Here is a 23,078-nt window from a genome sequence, read left to right on the forward strand (position 1 = left end):
AGCTGGGAAATGTGTTGCCAAGTAATGCTGGATATGAGGTTTATGTTATGGCTATCTTGCCAAATGTCCTTAAGCAATAAAGACATGTTAAAAAAACTAAATCTAAATTGACCTCTTTGTGTTTGCATATGTGGAGGAATCTTCTGTCATTGTTTCTTCTGGGCAGATTTTCTGTCTTTCTCTCATTCTGAAGATTATCCCTGTTCTTTCCCCAATTTGATGAGTGCCATGTCATGCCATTACAGTCCTGCCAAGAGAAAATGGATAGTAATTTTTTCTTAGCCTATTATCACAGCTCTTTAAACAACCTGAGGGCTGTGAATTCATGATTTAAGTCAGGCCCTGATTAAAATCCTGCTATCAGCGGGGAAGGTCAGAGTGATTTCCCTGCCTGTGAGTTGCCCTCTTGGCATAGTCACCTCCTAAGTCACCTCATGAAGGGGATAAGGACTTGCAGTCCCCATCAGCACCACCTCCTGGGATATGGTGCAGGAGCGTATCTGGGAAAAAGATGGGGCTTCATGGGATGTATCTGTCAGGCAGGGAAATGCTGTTCCCACAGAGGCAGATGTGGGCCTCAGGACAACTGCATGGTCTCCATCCTTGGAGGTTTCCAAGACCTGACCAGATAAAACCCTGAGCAACCTGGTCTGATCTCATGGCTCACCTTGCTTTGAGCAGGAGATTGAACTAGAGACTGATGGAGGTCTCTTCCCCCCTGAACTACCCTAAAATCCTATAATCATATCACAGATGTAGATGAAAGATAACAAGACAGGGCCTGACAAGAAGAGAGAGAGGGAAGTCTGGGTCAAGGAGATGGGCTTCTGAGTAGTTTTCTGTGTCTGGCCCCTTCTCCCTTTTGAGTGTACTGCTCTGCAAGGGGAAAGGTCTTTCAGACCTAGATCTTCTGAGGTATGATAGCTGATGGCATCTAATTCCCATTGAAAACAGTATTTGTAAAGCACTGGCCCTGTCTCTCCCAGCTTGTATCGATGCCGCAGCACTAGTATCTGGATGCCTAGTTATAGTTTGTAAAGATGGGGCAAAATACATGGGAGATGGGAAGGATGGAGGGCTTTTAAGAAGGATGATCTGTGTGTCACACAGGTGCAACAGGATGTTCCAGCATTTCAGAGGCCTGATCCTCCCTTGGCAACATTTCTAGCAATCTAAAAATATCAGGCAGATAATGAACCTGAAATGAACTATCTGATTCCGTATTTGCCTTTCTCAAAGGCATTTTAATGTTCAGACCCAGAAAGAGCGGAGCAGTGCAGGATCTGTATATCTCCTTGTTGCTGGGGCTCTTGTAACCAGAGACTGTAGAAAGGATAGATGAATAATCTACTGAGGTGTCCAGTGTTCCTGATGATATTTTACCCTCCAGTGGTCATACTGTATGTTCGATCCAAGATAAGCTGGCAGGTACCCATTCTCATATGATGTATTTTGAAGAAAAAGCCAGCGGCTGTCTGAAATGCACATGAAGGAGCTGGTTTAGGCAAAGAATTTGTTTTAAAATATTCCAACAAGAGTGCCCAAAGCTATCTGAGTGGTTTCTGTGAAACCTCTGGAAGCTCAACACATTTTAAACCCAGCTATGTCCTTATTTAATGTGAAGCGCATAACTTTGGCAGCCAAATTTATTTTTGCCTGAAGACTGTTTTAATTAACGCTAGTAGGTCATTCTGACTAAAGAAGGAAGAGTACAATTGCTTTCATCTTAATCTTTCACTCTTTAATTAGAGATTGGCCTGAAACCAAGCCAGGAGCCCACACGTCTTCACACCCACACATACTGGGCCAAAGTCATTATTGAATTACATGCTATATCTCTCTATCTGTACACAATACATACAGTGATGTCAGTGACACTTGTGAAGTTGCTCTGTGTCTCCAATGCTGTAAGAGCAAAACTTGTCCCTATGACTCTATAACAAAAGTTTAGGCTGGGGTTCAAAATTCAAGTTCAGATTTCAAGTCCAGTGTCTACAGATGTAGCCTGTTACGTTGCCTACAAATTCAGAACCAAACCCAGATTCGATCAAGTCTTAAACTAAGCCTTAGTTCAGAATTAAGTATCATACCAATGTGAACGACAGCTGTGGTGATAGGGCACTGAGGGAAATCATGTTTGCTGAGCAGCTGAATAGAAAATGAGTAATGCGATAGTTACAGAGGAATGGGAGGGAAGGATCATAAAGGTATCTGCACTTAAAGAATAGGAAGAAGACCAGAGAGTTGGCAACTAGTAGCTGCAGAAGGAAGTTAGCAGACTTGCCTGTGGGCAAGAGGCAGCATTCACAAGCTGCAACAAAGGAAATTCCTAATGGACATACAGAAAAAAATCTTCACCAGAAGAGTGGTTCAGGACTGGAGCAGGTTTTCCAGAGAGGTTATGAAATCTCCATCCTTCTAGATTTCAAAAATTCAACTGGACAAGGCCCTGAGCAACCTGATCTAACTCTGAGGTTAGCTCTGCTGTGAGCAGGAGGTTGCACTAGGTGAGCTCCCAGGGGCTCCCCAACCTGATCTTCCCATGGGTCTAGGAGAGTTAGGTAGTTTGTGAGCAGGAGACCACACCTGGCAGTGCCATGTGGAATGGTCATCGTATTTCTGCTGCCTGAAGTAACACGAAGGACTTCATCTTATTGTCATGTACGATTGTCCATCAATTCCTTTTATTCACACTAGAGTCTCTTTGCCTTTCAATGTCTTCTGCACTACTTGCTAGCTTGGGGAGTTTCATTGCCTTCCGTGAACCAGGGAGCTAGAAGAGAGGTCAAAGGGCTGTTTTCCCAGTCCAGTGAAGCAAAGAGTGAAGCCACACTGGGCTCCAGCTGAGCCTGGACAGGACTCGGAGAGGCTGCTTCAGCGAGGAGCATCAGGATATGTCCAAAACTGGGTGCTGGGTGCTGGGTGTGGGTGTGGGATCCATTTCCTTCATGGATCTGGCCCAGACATCACATGTGGAGCTAGATCTCCTGGTGTTATCAGCTGGGTGAGATACAGACATACGTGTTGAGTAGAGACGTCCCTGTCCATGATATCTCTTGATAGTAATTTGCTAGTATAGTCCTATCTTTGCTCTTTCAATGCACATATTCATTGTATACATTGACGTGCATGTATAAATATGCGATACGTAAATCTAATAATTCCCCAACACATCAGTCTTCCTTTCTGCTCCTGTATTTCTCTCACCTCCAGCTTATAATAAGCAAAATGGTGTCAGGGGACCACCTTACCCTGGTCAGGGCCTGCCGGCCAAGCTCCAGGCGGCCAAAGGCACGCAGCATCCCCCGGGCAGTGCTGGCTGCTCGCCCAGCCTGGGCTGAAGGCTGTCACCCCAGCCAGCCATGACTGCTGCTTGGGGCATCTTCCCATCCTCTCCAACTCATATGGCATCTGATTAATGATGATCCCTGTAATTGTCTGTTTTTACAACGAGGAATGTTAATCCTGGGTTTTGTTCCCTCTCCCATTTTTATGAAGACCATAATAAGGAATATTTTTTCTTGTCCCCCTGCCTATTTAGACTGCAAATTTGGGGAAAGGGATGATCCCCCTCTTGGTAACTGTGGGGGCTGATAGTCATTGAGGCAGCACACGTAATGCTGAATAAGCTCAGTGAAGTCTCTGCCTTGAACAGTCCTTTTTCCTTATCCATATTTGTTCATTTTCACCTGAATTGTAATAGGATCAGTGCATGAGTTTTAGAAGTTGTCTGACATCACCAATCTTCTGTGCACCTGTCTGCTGGCCGATTAGATTACAGCTTTTTTCCGCTCCGTTGCTTAGTGCATGATAATAGACATTTCATCATCTTATTACTTCAAAACATAAGAAGAGCTGTTCTGGGTCACGTCAAAGGTTCAACCATCCTAATTCCAAAGCTGAGCAATCCCAAACACTTAAGGAGAGAGAGAGCAGAAGGAGCAGGGTGAGTATACAGCATTACAGCAAAGTGGTCGTTCCTTGGTGGACATTCCCATTTTCTAGAAACTGGCCATTGATGGAGTTCAACACAACATCCCATTCCCACGGTTAATGCAGCACCATGTCCTCCCAAAAAAGACTGCTCAGGCCTGGCTGGTCAATAGCACGCCAACCTAGGAAGCCTGCCTCAAGGTCTCACTCAGGAACAGACTTCCCCAGACAAGTTACACTGTCCCAGAGAAGAAACAGCTCTTCCCTCTGACTGGGGGTCATGCTGCAGCGGTAGGGGCCATATAGGATATACTGTTCTAGGATATGGCATGAAAAATGATTTCTAGTTCTTTTATAAAGGAAATCCTAACTAAGCAGTGCTGACGTGCCCGTTTGGTTGGAGACGTGTCTGAAACTGTGATCTCTGGGAAAGAAAGCAGAGCGCGTTGTAAAGCGGGCAGCAGGAGCTTCATTGCTCAGGAGCCTTGGCCCCAAATTGGCAGGGACCTGTGTGGGGACTCAGCAGGGAGCAGCAGCCCCCCCCGAGAGCAATAAGCTATTTAAACAGCACACGCTGTACTCTGGGTTAGCAGGAGTTTGCATAACCGTACAAAGCCCTCGAGCCTGGGATCTTCTAAATAAATGCCACATTCATCAGTATCTAAAGCAGAAGAACATCCCACCTACCCTTCCCCGACCCCATAAGACAGTGTCATTAGTGGACAGCATAGTCCACATTAGTGGATAACATAATTTGTTTCTTTAAGGGTTAAAAAAATAATCCACAGCCACTGCCAGGAAGAGGCAGAACTAAACAGACAGCAAAGAGCTAGAGCCAGAACGGAGATATAAAGCTAAATCAATCGTCAAAACGGACCGCAACGAGAGCATATACATACAGAACAAGAAAGAAAGCGAGAGGGCGTTCTGTTTGGGCAGCTAATGTTCTCTGGATGAGGAGAGAGAATTCTCCTTTGGGTTTTTAATGCCACTCTAAATATTTATAGCAAGATCATGGCCAGCTGGTGAGGCAGCAGCGGCAGGGAGCAGGGAGGGGCGGGCGCATTTTCGCCGGCACCCCAACAGCATCCTCCGGGTCATCTCTTCAGTCGAGGAGAGGGAGGAGGCTGCCAGTTGCCGTGTTCGCCCTCAAAGTGAGTCAGCTGCAGGAGCCAAGTCCAGTGGCTCCTGCCCTCCCCCTCCCTCCCCTGGCCTGGCCGTTCACACGCGCGTGTGCACACACGTGCACAGATTGTGCAGGGAAGGAAGAGGCCACAGCCTCCAAAGACCTATGCCGGCCCAACTCCACCCTGTATTTAACACGGGTCCGGGCCTTCAGGGCTTTGTCCAGCCTCCAGGCGTTGCACCATGTTGCTACGCTGCATTGAAAAGTCTCAGGGAAAGGCCACATACGGCACGACCCGTGATGCAAAGCTGCTGTTTTTAGAGGAACAGGCGCCCCTACCCCCGCAGTCGGCTGGGCCACGGTCGCGGCGGCAGGAACATATGGGGGACTGCAAACGCCGATGCGGCACGGGAGTTGACGTAAGGGCACCGAGGCTCCCAGCGATTTTCGCTCATCTGCCTCGCTGTGACTAGACGCAGACATGAGTCACCCGGGAGCTTTGGCTTTGAAAATATGAGAAGGAGTTCTGCTTTAACCTTATGTTTCCCTGTGGTAGCGATGCTTAGAAATGCCATTTTGGAATCGGTCCCATCCCAGACACATGCAGGAATTTCAGCATAGATGAGGGGCCCCATCCAGTTACCCAGGCATGGGTGGCCAATGCCATTTTTCTGGAAATACCCAGGAAATCAGCAGGGAGCTGGGATACTGGGATACATCACACTGGACCTGCTGGAGACCCTGGCCCTGGGCCAGCTGGGGTCATGGAGGATCATCCACTGGCACAAGACACTCAACTGATCCCAGCCCTGGGGATGGATTTAGGCTCATCGTTGCAGATAGTTACATGGGAGTGTTAAACATGGACACCTACATGTGACTGAGGCAGCTGAGCACCCGTGAAGACTTAGCAGTGCCTGGAGGACTGTTCACCTGCCCAAATATAGGTGGTACTTACTGGTGACCTGAATAACTCGGCAGACTCTGTTGTACTGACTAGACCTCAGTGGCTGCCAAAGGAGCTCGGACACCTTGTTCATGTGCAGCCATCTGCTCTTAGAGACCCCATCGAGGTGTCAGCCCTGGGGAGCCAAGTGCCACTCTGGGACCCTGGTTTCCAGCTTGCTGCACTCACTTCAGCAACCTGCTCCAGCCCTCCCACCCATAATGGTCAGTGTCCTCAAGCCACCTGCTTGAGAAGTTCTTTGCTGAGGGTTTCAGAGACCCGACGTCCTTACAGAAAAGGCCACAACTCGGTTATTTTCTATATGAATATCAAGTGGCATCATAAAGATAAATTGCTCCAAGGGTGAATTTTGTTCTCTGCTTGGCAGAGGTAGCTGGGCTCTCCCCACCCACCATGGGGCAGCCCTGGGCTCAGGGGTCCTGGTGTAGCAGCAGCTCCCACCAGACTGCAATGGGCTGACGCTCCCCAGGTCTCTCCATAAGGTGGAGACACGGTCCGTCCCACCAGAGTCCCTGGAAGCCCTTCTCTCCCCCTCTTCCTCTGTGAAAGTACGGTGACAGTGCATTGCCTAGCGCAAGGCATTGCAGACTGTGTACAGGCTTCTAGAGTTCCCAGGCGCTTTAGGACAGGGTCCTGCCGCTGTTTCCAAACCGACGGCCAGGACTTTTATAAGTGAACTTTCCTCTCTATGTCTGTTTATTATATGTAAACATTTGCCAGAAAAACACCGCTGGGGCATGCTCAGTACTGGCCAGGTCATTACACAAGGCAGCGGCGGCGGCACATGTGATAACAGCGAGAAGCCCGTGTGCGCCTATTCTTAGCGCTGGAATGTATACAATGCCCCACCGCCTCGCCGCTCCTGCGCATAGCTCCCGAAAGCGGCAAAACTGACTTCAGCATAAACACGTCCAGAAATCACCCTCTATGAATCACTTACCTACTGAAAGAAACGTCCTGTGGGTTTATAGGTTTTTATCCAGGCTCTAGCTATGGAAAATCTCAGCAGAGAATAAACGACAGAGAGTAAGTGCATGCAGTGAAGGACAACAGAAGGTAAACGTTTCTACCCTACCGTTTCACTGCAGGTTGAGCAGTTAGCCATGACAATAGATACTCATCATATTGTTCTGCCTGGCACTTAATTTAGTCATTGTGTGTCTGATTAACATTAAAAAAAAAAACCAAAACACAGCTAAGCAGAGTTAATAAATAACCGTTTTAATGCAGATTCCCAGTCTCTAGGGTTTCGTTTGCCCTGCTGCAGAGTTCAGCTCTGCCAGATTTACATTCTTTGGGAGTGACTAACTCTAGGGGAAAGAGGCGCAAGCTACTAAACTGCTAATACTTTAAAATAGTGAATAAATGTCTAAGCGCATTTATTCAACGTGATTAAAATTAACAAACCAATTGCTTCAGCCGTCCAGCTTTCATCCCAAATCAGTGAGATAACTTCAGTGCTTTTGCTTCTTGCCAGGGACACAGGCAGTGCTGACCTCAGAGCTGCAACCTATCTGATAACTTCACTAAAATTTTAAGGGGTCTTAGTGACCTTTTAGCTTCTTTATTATTTTCCCACTGTGCTTAACCCATGTTCCATTTCTTATGTGTAACAGTGAACGGATATTTAGAGCAACATCAAAGTCCCAATTTGTTCCCTTGGAGCTGGATATTTCAATAAAAGCTGCAAAGAATTTGATTTTTTCTGCCAAGTCCAGAATTCATCTCTCTCCTGTTTTGCTATGGAGGAGGGATCCACTGAGGAGCTTCTCTTCAAAGACCAGGACTTCTCCTCCGAACTGCTGAGGCAGCTGAATGCTCTGCGGCAGAGCGGGATGCTGACTGATGTTACCCTCTGCTCTGGGGGCTTCGAAATCCCCTGTCACCGAAACGTGCTGGCTTCCAGCAGCCCGTACTTCAAGGCGATGTTCTGTAACGACTTCAGAGAGAGTCGCCAGGCTAAAGTCATCCTGAAGGGCATCGACGCTGAGATTTTGGATCAGATTATCCTTTATGTTTACACAGGGGAGATTCTTATATCCGCTGAGAATGTCCTGTGCCTATTGGAGACGGCCTCCATGCTGCAATACGCTAAGCTGTTTGAGGCCTGCTCTGCCTACCTCCAAGACAAGCTAACTCCTGACAACTGTCTGAGCATGATCAGACTGGCAAAAGTCTTGAATTGCCAAAGCCTGAATAAGAAAGCCAAGGCTATGGCTTTGAAATGCTTTCCTGAGGTGGCCTCTTCCGAGGACCTGAAGGACCTTTGTCCCTTGGAGCTCATCGATTACCTTGGGGATGATGAGCTCTGCGGGGAAGAGGAGCAGGTCTTTGAGGCACTGATGGTTTGGATCCGGCATGACCTCCAGGCAAGACAAGGTTACATCCAGGAGTTGTTCAAGAAGGTCCGGCTTCAGTACGTCCATCCAACTTTCCTTTTCCACTTCATTGCAAATGACTCCCTTGTTCAATCCTCGCCCACTTGCAGGAGCATCCTTGAGTCAGCCTGGAGACATATGTTTTCCTTGTACAGCACCCAAGCGCCTGACATCAAGCCCATGCTGCATGTTCCTCGCAGGTACTCCAACCAAGAGTTCCTCATCATCATTGGGGGCAGGAAGGACAGCCAGCAGACGACGAGGGATGTCCTGCTCTATGATGACAAGACAAACCAATGGCTAAGCCTGGCCAAACTTCCCATGCGCCTATACAAATCCTCTGCAGTGAGCTTACACAGCAATATTTATGTGCTCGGAGGAATGCCTGTTAGCAATAAGAAAAGCCCAGTCAGCAATAATATTTACATTTATTCCCTTAAACTCAATCAGTGGAGGCTGGCTGAGCACATGTTAGTTCCACGTTACTCCCACAGAAGCTTGGCATATAAAAATTATATTTTGTCATTTGGTGGAATTGGTGAAAACCAAGAAATCCTGAATTCTGTGGAAAGATATGATAGTGTCTACAACACCTGCGAGAGCATGGCCAACATGCCTGTTGCCGTCCTTCACCCTGCTGTTGCTGCCAAAGATCAGAGGGTCTACCTCTTTGGGGGAGAAGACATTATGCAAAACCCTGTCCGTCTGATCCAGGTAATGATCAGTCCTGCTTGTCGTAGGCAGTTTCATCTAAGGAATTCAGCAGTTCATCACCATCCTGAGGAAATTAAACCCCTCAAAAAAATTTTATTGTGAGCTGCAGCAAGAAGCAGGATGAGTTGACACATGACTTCAGGGAAGTCTTGCCTGCAAGGAGCATTGTAACTCTTTCATTTTCCCCTTTGAGTGTTTTTCAGGCACAAGCCCCAAGGTACTTCTCTGGGTGTCAGTTAACTCTGCTGTTGGTGGGCAGTGGGGCCAGGGCTGCTGCAGGTGATGCTATGGCAGGCAGCGGCCGACCCCCCTGCCCAGCTTCATGCCTGTAGCCAGTCTCACTGAAATCAGTGCTTTCCACTTGGCAGCCCAGCTGGGGTCTCAGCCGTGCGCCTGCTCGCTCACAGCAAAAGCAAGATTCACGATCATTAGAGCGATTAGATTCTCACTCATCAAAGGACCAGGACTTAAACTGACAGTTATTTCGTATAAACAGTTGTGTTAAAAATGTGGCTCCTGCCACATGTTGCTGGCTCTCTGCCTGCTTTCAGCTGCTACACTCTATTACGAGGAAAAAAATACATGAAAACCTTTCTTATCTGATTTCATGCTTTAGCAACATTGTAGTGTTACTTTCCCCACGAGTTTTTTTTACTGGTTTAGTTGTTTTAACTAAGAAGGATCATTAAAGGCTAAGATAGCAGCCAGCACATGAGCAATACTTCTTTACGGTGATAACACTACTTGATTATCAGGGGGAAGGAAATATATTTATCAGTTAGTGGGGAGATGTCCTGGAGATATTTGCTATATTAAGAAGCGGATGACGTGACATAAAAGTTTGCATCGCCCAGATACAGATGACTGAATGATCATCATCTGGCAACAGCTCTTTTTCTCATATAAATTGATGACTTAGATACCACTCTTAGTCCCATCAGCAAGTCCCTTTGCCAATCTGAGTACATACCAGCCACCAGCACAAATATAGCAGCTGGGCAAACACAGTGGCTGCCAGCAGAGCTAGGTGAAGTTGAGGATTGTTTGCCCAGGAAATTGCTAAGGCTGAGGCAGGAATACACAGAATAACTGGAAAATGAAAAGAAACAGCCTGCACTTTAGGAGACCATTTTCCAGGAGTTACAGTGATTTAATGGCCATGCAAAGATTTACAGCCGAGAAGTTTGCATGTGGCAGATACACTCTGCTTTAGTATGTGTGCTAGCATCTCCTGAAGCAGACAAGCCTGGAGAACTGGAATGCTTTCTGAGGCACATATTAGGAAAAAAAAAGTGGGTAAATTCTCGGATTTGGAGCAGTTCAAGACAGAGGATTGTATTCATTAGGACAAAATAAAAACTATAAGTTCCTCTGTAATTACAATTGCCAGTTAAAATGCAACATAAACAGCTGTATCTTTATTTGTCAGGTTTACCATGTCTCCAGGAATACATGGTTTCGGATGGAGACCAGAGTGGTGAAGAACGTCTGTGCACCAGCTGTAGTGATTGGAGACCAGATTATCATCGTAGGTGGTAAGGGTTCTGTTCACCCTCCCTCCCACATCCTCCTGCCCAGCTCCTGCAGAATTTCACAGCCTTCCTGCTTGAGGTGTTCCCTCAAAAAGCACGTGGATCTTGGGAAGGAAAGGACAAGTGTGTCCACCCTCCATACACATCTCTCATGGGGTTTCATGACCATGGAAGTGGGGACAAGTTCTCCATGAGGCACCTTCTTACTCCAAGTAGCAGGACCTGGGTGGGGGGAAACTGGAGAAAAGCCAATGCAAGTTATGGCTCTGCAGAAGAAGGGAGGAAGCCAAAGGCATGGGAATCCTGCTTCTCCCCTGCTGACTCACAGACTTGCCCTCCCTGACTGCTCTTTTTGGGAAGGTGGAGAGCACAGTTACCACAAGGCCATGGATGGGCTATGAGGGGTCAATCAGTCCTGTAGCTGCATCCTAGGAGTAATTACAAAATGTCCTGAGAGGGACGTGAAACACCCAGAGAGGGGAGACTTTTCAGTGTCTTTTTCAACCTGAGGATCAGCCTCTGCCTGTGGCTCTGATGAATGACATGTCATAGAATCATAGAATCATAGAATCATAGAATCATAGAATCATAGAACCATACAACCATACAATCATACAATCATACAATCATAGAATAGTTTGGGTTGAAAGGGACCTTTAAAGGTCTAGTCCAACGATCCTGCAATGAGCAGGGACATCTTCAACTCAATCAGGTTGCTCAGAGCTGTGTCCAACCTGACCTTGAATGATGCCAGGGATGGGGCATCTGCCACCTCTCTGAGTAATGTGTGCCACTGTTTCACCACCCTCAGTGTGAAAAATTTCTTCCTTATCGCTAGTGTAAATCTGCCCTCTTTTAGTTTAAAACAGTTACCCCTTGTCCTGTTGCTATAGGCCCTGCTAAAAAGTCTGTCCCCATCTTAAAAGCCCCCTTCAAGTACTGAAAGGCCACAATAAAGTCTCCCCAGAGCCTTCTCTTCTCCAGGCTGAACAACCCCAACTCTCTCAGCCTGTCCTCACAGGAGAGCTGTTCCATCCCTCTGGTCATTTTTGTGGCCTCCTCTGGACCCGCTCCAACAGGTCCATGTCTTTCCTGTGCTGAGGACTCCAGAGCTGGATGCAGGACTCCAGGTGGGGTCTCACCAGAGTGGAGTCGAGGGGCAGAATCACCTCCGTCGCTCTGCTGGCCACGCTGCTTTGGATGCAGCCCGGGAGATGGTTGGCCTTCTGGGCTGCAGGCACCCATTGCTGGCTCATGTCCAGCTTTTCATCCACCAGGACCCCCAAGTCCTTCTCAGCAGGGCTGCTCTCAATCCCTTCATCCCCCAGCCTGTGCTGATACCGGGGGTTGCCCTGACCCAGGTGCAGGACCCTGCACTTGGCCTTGTTGAATCTCATGAGGTTCACACGGGCCCATTCATTGGTAGTTTGGCACTCTACAGTCTTTAATGCAGCTCCCCTGACCACAGGCTGGTACAATGAAGCGTGTGTTAGATTATTTAGGGGAAAATGAGACATAGGGAAGCTTTAGCAGAGCAGAGAACTGAACTCAAATCACACAGGACTCAAATCTGGTGTCATCTCTCAGCGGGAGGCCACTGCTACCCTTTGCAGTGAGAATAGGGGAGACATGAATCAAAATGTCCAAGACTGTCAAGCTGCTGTGTGGCAGATTACCCTGACCTCATCCCACAGTGCTCAAAATATAGTATTTTCAAATCTCTTATCTTCAAATGCATTAATCTGAAGGGCCTGTATTGACCCAAGTCTGTTGCTGATGAGCAATTTATTTTTTATTTATCTAAAAAAAGCCACAGAAATTCATATTAACTTTAATGATCTTTCATTTTGCTTGAAAGTAGGGAGATTCATCATGGTCGGGTTTTATTTACCAGCCAAAATATTGGCCAAACACTCTTAGTTTTTCGACAACAGTAAACCCCACAAAAATAACATTTTCTCTTAAAAGTGGCTTTCATCACAGTTCAGGTCCTCTTTGCATGACTGGACACATCATAAGAAAGAGGATCGGATTGTCCTAAGCAAGACACCCCTTTTGTTAGGGAAAGTGGCTCCGAGGCCTGCAAAACATGGCCCAAAGCAGTTTGCCATGGGCACTCTTGGTTATGTACAAGGATACATGGGCAAGGTACTGCTGGGTACCAGGCTCCCACATGTCCATTCCTCCAGGGCAATGCCTCTGGTACCAGCCCTTACCTCTCAGCAGATGCGAGGTTACATCAACCCTCAGTGGAAGAGCTGTCCATTGGGTCACTGGCATGGTGGCCAGCACAGACACGGCGCCAAGGGCTTTGGGAGTGGAGCAAGCACTGGTGGCACTGTGCTGGTGAATACCCATCTCTAGTAGACATGAATACCCATTATATATACCCATTATATATGATATATATATGGGTATATTGATATATATATATCAATATACCCATTGAACACCCATTCAGTAGACAGCTACAACTCCAGCCCAAGAAAGCATTGTTGCTCCCTTCCCATGTGCCACTGGTTTCTGTATTACCTAGTGAAGCTCTAGGAGTCTGTTGGGTGAAAAGGAATACTTTGAGACATCTGAAGGCATATACAGAAAACTGCAAGCTCCAACTGTGTTTGACATGTTGCTTGCCTAATTTGATGGGTTTTATGGTGCTTGTCAAGCCGTGGCTGCCAAGGTGCTATGAGACAGGGTGCGGACAAAGAGGAAGGGAAGATAGACAGACAGGCATTCTTGTGACACATCATGACTTCCCAGCTTAGATATCTTAATTCTGCCAAATTATGTACCAGTATAATAAGTTCTATCGAAGACTGGCAGGAAATATATTAGCATTGCTTCTGCTGGTCCTAAGCTCTAATTCCCATCTGTCTCTTCCACCTCTGGCTTTGCATTTAGGGTACACTCGGAGAATAATTGCTTATGATACGAAAGGCAACAACTTTGTTAAATGTGCAGACATGAAGGACAGACGGATGCATCACGGGGCCACTGTCATCAAGAACAAGCTGTATGTCACAGGAGGACGATGTCTCACTGCGGACAATGTCATCGAGGACTTGGATTCCTTGGACTGCTATGATCCGGAGACTGACATGTGGACATCAAAGGGAAAACTGCCACACAAACTCTTTGACCATGGGTGCCTTAGACTCCAATGTGTCCCCTGTTCTAAACTTCTCTAAACAACCTTTCGTACTTCTCAGGAATTTTTGTGCTTTCCTTCCCAGAAAGGACCCACCTTGCTCTGCAGAGAGCACATGGGGAATCCTCAAGGGGTCCCACAAATTCCTGGCCTTGAAGGCACCAGTGGCATTAGTAAGTTCCGGCACGCTCTGCCAGAAAGGTTTGTGCTCATGCTGCATTCAGCTGACCAGTATTGCATGTGGTGCTGCTAAGTTCAGCCTGGAGACCTTCCTCAGAGTCTCAGCAGAAAACATGAAAAAGATGCTGGGTAAGAACCTGGTGCAGGATTTGGCCTTGTACAGAGTTTAAAATGAAAGGTGAATAGAAATGCTGGTATCTCCAGGGAATTAAGATCTGGGTAACCTGCATTTGTTAGCGTGCAAACTCAGCTGCATGACATAGCCATTTGCTGCTCAGTGCTGATCAACCTTTCCGTTTCGAGTGGTGGGAGCGTTTAGAATAGGAAGCCCCAAGCTCTAGTTTTGTAGCCAGGCCAGCAATAGCTGCCTGCGTTAGCTATGGTAGTCATGTCATAACAAGCAAAATTTTAATGTTCCTAACATCAAATTAGAAGTTAGCAAAAGGCTGATGCTTTGATCTGAACTCTCACACTGCGACAAGACACAGATTTAACTTTTCTGAGCTATGGTTCTTTCTCAGTGCAGGCAAGATTTTTGTTCCATCTGCCTGCTCTCCAAGGGAGTGGGAGAAGGTGGGATGGAACTGAAGACTGTCTGTGTCTTCTTTTTCAAGGGATCTTGTTTTGCGGGGAGCTTGCTTCTCCTTTAGCATTGGTGATAGCAGCGGAGTTAGTTAGAAGCCCTTTGGCTGATGGAATTACTGAAATCAGGAATAGCAGAGAGGACACATGGAGGAAAGGGGATGTAAAAGAGAAGAGGTATTTGGGAGGAAGAAATTTTTTCTCCCTTTCTCCTCTCTCCAAACCACTGGAAAACAGTGATGAGAGAAATCCAGTGACAGGAAACCAGCTTTCCAAGAAGAGCAAGTCTAAGTCTGCCATTTGGCAAAGCAGCAATGTCTCCACCAATATTTTTGTGGGGTTCTGCCACTAAGTGCATATTTTTAAAGGGAGTGGATTAATCATCAGATACTGAACAGGCTGTGAACTGCTGTCAGGTCACCAGGCTTGGTAAGATTGCTGAGATAGCAAGGAGCTTTAAAGAAAGTTCTGATGACCACCATCCAGAGAACAGATGGCAGAAACAACATCCCTTTTTCCTCATATTTGAAAGAAAGTGGGACTTTTCCAAGGGTACAGGGTGGCATGAGGAAACCACACTCAACCCACCTCTTCACAGAAGGCTACACAGCCACATGGTCACCACCACATTGCAGGACACCAACTCCAACCGCTAAGATCCCTTCCCATAAATCTGGATCTGGGAGCAGAAGTGCGACAGAAATAGTTAACAAAGTGGGGGGCTGGAATGAAGAATTGAGTATCAACTGCTGTTTTAACAATGTGAAATAAAATGTTATTATTGTTTGTATGAGCTTTGTGTTCAGGAGTCCCCATTGTTCCCTCTGCATTGTTGATAAAGGGAATTGTTTTTGTACCAGTGGTTTTTGCCAGGGTTTCCTTCTAAGGATCTGAGCAAACCCGCAAAAAATTAGTGGCAAACCAAACTCATCTCCCAGCTCAGAAGCCTTTGGCTATGTTTCTGCTCTGTCTTTCAGTCTATATCATCATCTTCTCCCCATGCAAAGCAGGGCTAAATCACGGCACTTGCCAAATTGGACCAGAGCAGTGATTCATTCTGCTTCCTCACAGGCCAGCTCCAGCTCTCTGGAGAAAAAAGGCTTGTCATGGCCAATTATGGGAAGTCTGCCCCAGGGAGATGTTTATTCCTAACTCCACAGTGCTGCCTTCCCAAACTTCTTCCTGTTGTGACCCCACTCAGCTCCAGAACTCCAGGAGACGCCAGTTGCTGCCATGCATTTTAGCTATCATGGATTCCTGCCAGGTTCGTGACTGTACCCAGAAACACGGAAAAAAAGCTGACTTGGGGCCATAACCCCATGTTTGCAAACCATTGCCACAGCCATTGGTTTACACTTGGAAACAAACAGATTTTTTTAATTCCCGTATCATATAACTAACTATTTTCTCAGCGTTCATGCAGGGACCAAATAGGACCTCGTGCAACTGTAGCTGGGTAGGAAATGGTGTGTGCAAAGAAGAGATACGGTTGCAGCAGCGTTGAGCACAGCATCCTTCCCCTGGCCCTCAGGGAGCCCTCACAACACCCCCAAGTCCTTGGAGATGCCAAGAGCTATGGCCAGCTCTGCTCTGGCTGCAACCCTGTGCTCCTTCCCTTCATAAACTCCTCACCTCATGCTCATAATTCAAGGAATTTGGGTTTGCTGGGCAGTAAATACAAAGCCTGGTTTCTGATAGACTTCTGTCTTGTGGTCAATTGGCTTTGATGCAAACTGTGACCAGAGCTTTTGGGGCCCTTTGCAAAAAGGATTGAAACCAGAGAACAGCGTTGAGCCTTACCAAGGCAGATGAGGGCTGGCAGAGTCGCTTGGTCACACAGAGGCAGCAGCACACGCAGCTTCAGGGCAGGGGATATGCAGCCCCAGGGCAGATGCTATGGGGAGAAGGGATGCTGCCTTTCTAATCAGGTGCTGGCCACCACCTGGGCCATCTAGAGCAATATCTAGTACCATCCCGAGTGCTTTGCAATTGTCGTACCCAGTGATGCTATGGGTGAAAGCACTTCTAGCAAAGGTTGACCAAAGTTCCCCTTTCCCCAGTGACAGAAAGGGACTTTCCTGAGCAGGATCTGCAAGGCCACCACTACCTAGAACACTTTCTGAGTCACCACATGCTTTTCCAGATGTCTCATCATCCTAATATTTGAGCATTTGAGCATTCACTTAGATGGGAATCCCCCATGGGAGAGCAGCAAGGTGCTTCACAAATATGATGATGGCCCCATGAAAAGGTGGGAATTTGTTGCTCTTTATTTAATAACCATGGAAGCCAAGGAAAAGGGGGTTTTAAGAAAGAGTCATTGATTTGGGGGTCAACTTTTAGAAGGGCTGAGCACCTGCTCCTTTTTTTCAAATCAAGGAGTGCTGTGGGGGCTCACCACCTCCAAGATCTCGTTCTTGGGTGTCCCGAGACAGTAACTAGATCATGGAAACCATAGGACCACATGGCTGAAAGCAGCCTGTTCCATGGGACAGAGAGTTACCCAGTCCCTCATGGCAGGTACTCGTGCAACACATTGAAAATCTCCCATGAGAAACGCTCTGCTCCCTCCTTAAGTAACGTACTTGAGTGCGTTATTAACCTTACAGCTTTTAATACTACCTGTCCTAAATCTTTGCTGTACCTTCTGCCATCCCCACAGAAATAAAGGGCAATTGATTACCCTTTTTATGCCTTTTTTTTTTACATCTTTAAGGATTATTAGGATGTTTCAAATTCTGTAGACTAAACAAACCCAGCCCTTTCAATCTTTTGTCATAAGTCACATTTTCTAGAACTCTGATAATTTTTTGTTGCTGTCCTCTGGACAATTTCCAGTTTGTCTGGTTTTGGGGTTGGATTTTTTTTAAGTGCAGGGCTGTGGCTCAGCCTTGCAGTGCTGAGAAAGGCAATAAACTGCTTCTGTGTCTTACCTACAGCACTCCTGGTCTTGCAGCCCAGAAGAACTTTTGCTTTTTGCAGCAGCAGATTAATGACTCTGGTTCGGCTGTGCTTGGGATTAAGTAATGCTTACAAGTTTGGGCAAGGTCACGTGGAAAGACTGCAAGAGATCCAGGATCTCCCAGGGTTCTGCTGTAACTCCATCTTTGCTTTGGTTCACCAGGATCCCAAGCCAGATCCCGTTGAAAACAATAAGTCTCTCTATGTGCTTCAGCAAGGGGCTTTGGACTGGGCCCTAATTACTATGTTCTCAGCTGGGTTCATCACTAATTCTATTAATTTCAACAGCAAATACTTAAAGTTTGAGTCATTTTTTATACTTGGGGGAAAGTTTCAGGAAATAAAAAAAAAGGAAAGGAGGAGATTGCATTTTCTTTTTAACTTTCTTCTACTTCCCTTGCTGCAAACTCAGAGCTGAATCCCGCTGCACAGGCAGCCTGTGGTGGCAGGCAGCTCTGCTTTGATCTTAGCAAAGAGCTTCGTAGGTTAAGCCTGGGTTTTTTCACTGTAACCATTTATCAAACAATACAACCCTTTTTCTTGCACAGTAATACGTTTATAATTATAATGCATTTCCTGTTTCTCCTTTTTGATTAAACACACCTGACAAAGTAGGAAAGATGTCGATGCATAAATAAATGGGCACTCTGAGTTCATCGCTTCATCATTCCTTTTTTTTCCCAAACGTCAAGGAGTTCACTGTGAGGTGAGTCCTTTAATTGAGAACAAAACAATTGGGGAGAGCATATATGAATAGTGTACGGGGTAATTTATCCCTGGCATTGTTCCTTAGCCTGACCCGAGAGCCATTAATAATTGACAGCAGCAAAAACAATCCCTTTTTAAAAATATAAACACCCATACTTTTTTTTCCAGCTGCCTGAAAGCTCCCACACAGAAGTTAAACAGTCATATTCTCCATGGCACAAATGAGCATGAATTCCTTGGTGCAAGCTTGCACCAGCAAAGGAGCTGAGACCTGCTAGTTAGTGGACTGCTAATAATGTTTTCAGCGGCTATTTCTGATGAGTTTGCCTGGGGTCCAAACGAAGCACAGTGCATTTAAACTGGTGTCAAACACAGTGTCACACAGTGCCAAACTGGTGTCTCAGGCTGCCGTTGCCACCGAAGTCAACGGGGCTCCTGAGGGTTCGTGCTGGAGCAACTGAGAGATTGATCTGGCCTCGTCTGTTTATTGAAGTTTCCAAAATAGCAGCAGAGTAGCGAGGAGCCCAACTGCTCTGTCACTCGGCAAGTCACCCGCCAGCTCCAGCTGCCGCTTGTCACATCTATCCCCGGAGCTCTTTGTTTGCCTGCACCTCTTTCATGTTGCAAGAACCCTTTCCGAGAAAAGCAAGGAGCAGCACGTCTCGGGCAGCCCCGGGCCATGAGGTGGATGCCTCCTGGCTGCTGTAAACACGAGGCTTCCCCACAGCTGTTGGAGACATTTGGCTTTAGGCTGGGCGTGAGCCATGGGGTAAAACATTGCTGGAGGTGGGGAAATGCGGCAGAATCTGGTCCACTTCTTCATCTGGTCAGGAAGATGTCTATAAACCATCCTCTTCTAGCCAATCCATGTCTAGTCCTCTGAAGTTTGTTTCTCGATCAGGCTGCGTCTTCTGCTGAATCAGCCGTGTCCCACCACCCCTCCCTAAAGCAGGCGTGCTGGGACAAGGGCAAAGGCATGTCCCCTTCCTCAGGTACCTCAGTGCCACGGCTGTAATGACATCCCCTGAGTTTTCCCCTGGTCTTGGCACATCGCTGAGGTTTCTCCCTGCTCTCAGACACCTTCTCAGGCCAAACAACTGGCCAGATGTGTTCCACAGGTGCCCTGTACCCATGTTTGGAGGTAGCAATGACTGCCCAGAGCACTGGGAAGTGACACCAAGGACTCTCAAATCCAAATTTTGAAGCTGATGGGATGTTTCTGGTCTGGAAAGTCAGCCAAAACCAGTCTGAGCCTTAAAGCAGAGCCCTAACAGCTCTCTGTGAGAGCTGGGGGACTGCAGAGGAATGTGTCCAGCCCCAGGGAGCAGAAAGCAAACTGCATGGAGGCTGCTGCAACATGAAACTTGGCTACAAAGCTTCAATGCTGGGAAAGTGCAGTGTTTTATACAGATCAGCAGCAAGCCCTGGAATTAATAGGGTTGATTAAACCATTTTGATGTGCATGGTATGTGGAGATAAGGGCCCAATTCCCAAGACCTTCCAGTGGAAATTAGATGTTAACCGTAGCAGTACGTGACATCCCCTGACAGGGGTGAGGAAGGCTGCTGGAAGACAACAGACAAGTACAAACCAAGGGGGTAAAAGAGGCAGCTCTTGGGAGAGCAAAGCTGCCACAAACTTGCTGGATATGTTTTGATGCTGAAATGACGTGGATCCTGGCACCAGGCAGATTGAAAGCAAGGGAACTATGCCTGCTTTATGTTGTTATGACACATATATTTCCCTGAAAATGACATTAAAGAGTACCAGAGGCTCAAACATTGTTCTGTTTATCTGTTCCCTGGGTAGGGCTCTTACTCTTAGAGACAGCCTGAGCACTGCAGAACATGGCCCCTGTCAGGAAAACTTTGCCTCTGGCATGAGGACCATTGGCAAGCATGACATGAGAAGCCAGCCCAGGGGGTCAGGGCATGCATGGCTGTTGCCTGCTGCCACCTGGCAGGACGGCATCCCTTTGAGACACGCAAAGGGATGAGCTGCTGGAGGAGACTCCCCTGCCATGCACTGAGGTTCGCAGATAGTAAGCTGATGGCAGAGGACGATTCCTCCCGAAGGAGCTGACCCGGGGTTCATCCTGTGCAAAAGCATGGAAAGGCTCCTCGTCACCCAGGCTGTGTCAATGGTGCCTCCATATGCTTCAGGCCACACTTCAGCCCTGGGTCTGCCTTGCAGTGGTGCTTGCACCTGAATCAGCCATGAATGGGATCCCAAATTCCCCCTACCCACGCATGAACTAACCCATGCTTGTGGAAGCAATGCACACGTAGCCATGGCATCCTAAGGAGAAGACTCCCAGCAGTTTAAATGGGTGCCACCTCAAGCCTTGACCAAGGAGGAAACCAGAGAGGTTCTATGGATGTTCTTCAAGACACTGTGATGCTTGATAGATAATTCAGTCTTTTTTTAGAAGAAGGCAGTCTTTGTGCTTGGGAGGTGCTGGCTGAAGCCCTGAAGGCTTCTAGCTGAGAGATCCTGTTTAGACCCTACAAGAGTTGTCTTTCTGCTCATTATAACTTGGAACAAACGTCAGTAAATAGAGTCTGTTTTTTCTCCAGGCATAGGGGGCTCTGGAAATTTTCTCAAGAGAAAAACAGCAACACCCAGTGAAAGACGTGATGCCTGCAGACTGAAATACAAATGGCAGAGAAGCCAAAAGCTTGTTCACGCTTCCAAGCTTGAGCTTATGTTTTTAATGGCATGAAATGTGACATGCACAGTCAATCACAGATTTCAAGCCGAGTCTCCATTATTTGTGATGGCAGCGTAAAATACACGGGTCCTTACTCCAACGAGCTTATAAGAGATTGAGAACAGAAGACACAGATGACCCTTGGAGCATCATCAACTGGAGTTTGAAGCATCTAGCTCATTTGTTAGGCAAGAGCAACATCTTACGCCATAACATGGATAACTGAAATACACCTAAAAAAAAAATCAGCTCTTCCCTGTGGCTCCCTGATCTACAGTCCATCCCACAGATCAGCATGCAAATGTGATCAAACAAGTCCAAGGCCCAGGGCTTCCTGGAAACTCAGGCAGCACTTCACACATGGCAGACAGGCATTAGCTGTCTGACACCAACCTCTTCTGTGGCTGGAATAATGCAAATACATGGACTTTCATGTAAATACAACGCATCACTTTGTGGCTGCAAGATGTTGGTGTGCTCAGCTTGATCAGAGAAGATCCTTTGCCCAGGTTTTAGTAGAAATCTGCAAACACACTGCTAGCAGAATCGTGGTAGTGCCAGGCTCAGTGGGATATGGCACTTGCAAACAGAACGAGTCATTTGCCCTGGAGCTGTAGGAACAGAGAACATCTGAAGATCTATATCAGATTGGTGAATTAGCAGCATCTGACACAGTTTAAGAGGTTAAGCCTATTTATAGACAAATTAGGGTAATTTTCATAGCTGAAGGGATTGGAATTTTTTTTAATAAATTCATAATAAACTGTAGGGAGGAGAATGCTGAGATCTGTACTCAGTTAACTCCTCAGAGACAAGAGGAAGTTTATCCAAGACAGGGATGGAGTCAAAGGGGCCAGAAACTCAAGAGTGCATTATCCTCACTGCTTTGCTTTTTTTACCCACTCACAGGAATTAAGTTATGCTTTCAGGACAACACAAAGCATCCCTGTGGAGCCAGACCTTGATCTCCCTGCCTGTCGCACAGGTGGGACTCCCCTGCCACGCATTCGAGCACGTTTGATGGGAGAAACTGGGAGGGACATATCAGATGCACACCCGTGGGGAAACAAGTCCCTCCTTTACAGGGGACTGTCTGTTCATCCATTTCTTGCCTTACTTCATACTTTGGGTTATCATTAATGGTGGGCATGAGAGTTCGTTTGTCAGTGTGTATCAGCAGCAGAGTTACATGGCTTCCTTGGTCAAGTGAGAAAGGACAGGACTTGCTCAGTGACTGTGGGCAAAACATGTTATTTCTTTTGTGTCTCCATTGCCACATTATTAAAATAAGGATGATACCAACCCCACAATGGCATTGCGAATGAAGCCACTAAAGCCTGAAAAATGCTGTCTTTCATGAACTGCCAAAGACTGCTGCTGTACAATCCCACTGCAGCTATTTACTATTTAGGAAGTAACCACACCTATAGAAACAGTGCTGCACTGAATACCTATTATGAATATAATGATGTTTTTACATGAGCTGATAATCAGCTGGTGCAAGTACAAAGACTCATAAAATGAATATAGGTCTGATTTTGACTGAGGCTACCCCCCCTGAAAAAAACCACTAAATGCTCCTTTAAAGAATACCAGTGTTAAGACAAGCCTTCTATAAATAATAGGGCTGAAGTTAGCCCCCATCTCCTTTTCCTACAATGTGTTTTTGTACACTGCTTTCCATAGAAATCCAAGGATGGATTGAATATGGAGTTATAGACCCTCTGGGAGAAGAACGGGCCTTATGAAAAGCACACAAACATGTGCAGTGTTTGCAGGGGGATGATGCCCATGGACTAGTAATGCTTTTACTTAAGCAAGGGGTCTTCTGCTTGGAGGTAATCTCTCAAGTAAGCTCAAAGATGTGAAAATCATCCCTTTGAGGTTATCTGAAACTTTTTTCCAAATTCAGAGTAATGGTGTATGGAGCACTCAATGCACTAATTTTGTTCCCAGGTCTTCACTTTCAGATCATGCTAAAACATGCCATTTCCATAACATGCGTTTCTACACCCAAGGTCTGCAGGACCACATCCTTGCTGGTTCTCTTGGAAGAAGCAAGTTTTTCAGTTTCTTCAATCCTTTTGCACCAGTCTTTCTGAGACACCTTATAATCTCCCCTCAGCATCTGTTTTA

General features: G+C 46.7%; 1 protein-coding gene across 1 annotated transcript; it reads left to right on the forward strand.

Annotated features, from left to right (window-relative positions):
• Window positions 1-7,704: 7,704 nt before the first annotated feature.
• On the forward strand, window positions 7,705-13,841 carry KLHL38 (kelch like family member 38; the record flags this gene model as incomplete). The annotated part of the gene is made up of 3 exons (XM_081996745.1): window positions 7,705-9,118; window positions 10,548-10,653; window positions 13,555-13,841. Exons 1-3 carry the CDS (start codon window positions 7,769-7,771, stop codon window positions 13,839-13,841), a joined length of 1,743 nt encoding a protein of 580 aa, XP_081852871.1. The 5' UTR covers window positions 7,705-7,768.
• Window positions 13,842-23,078: the final 9,237 nt, after the last annotated feature.

This window comes from Phaethon aethereus, assembly GCF_964289735.1.
Source record: "Phaethon aethereus genome assembly, chromosome: 2".
Lineage (NCBI taxonomy): Eukaryota > Metazoa > Chordata > Aves > Phaethontiformes > Phaethontidae > Phaethon > Phaethon aethereus.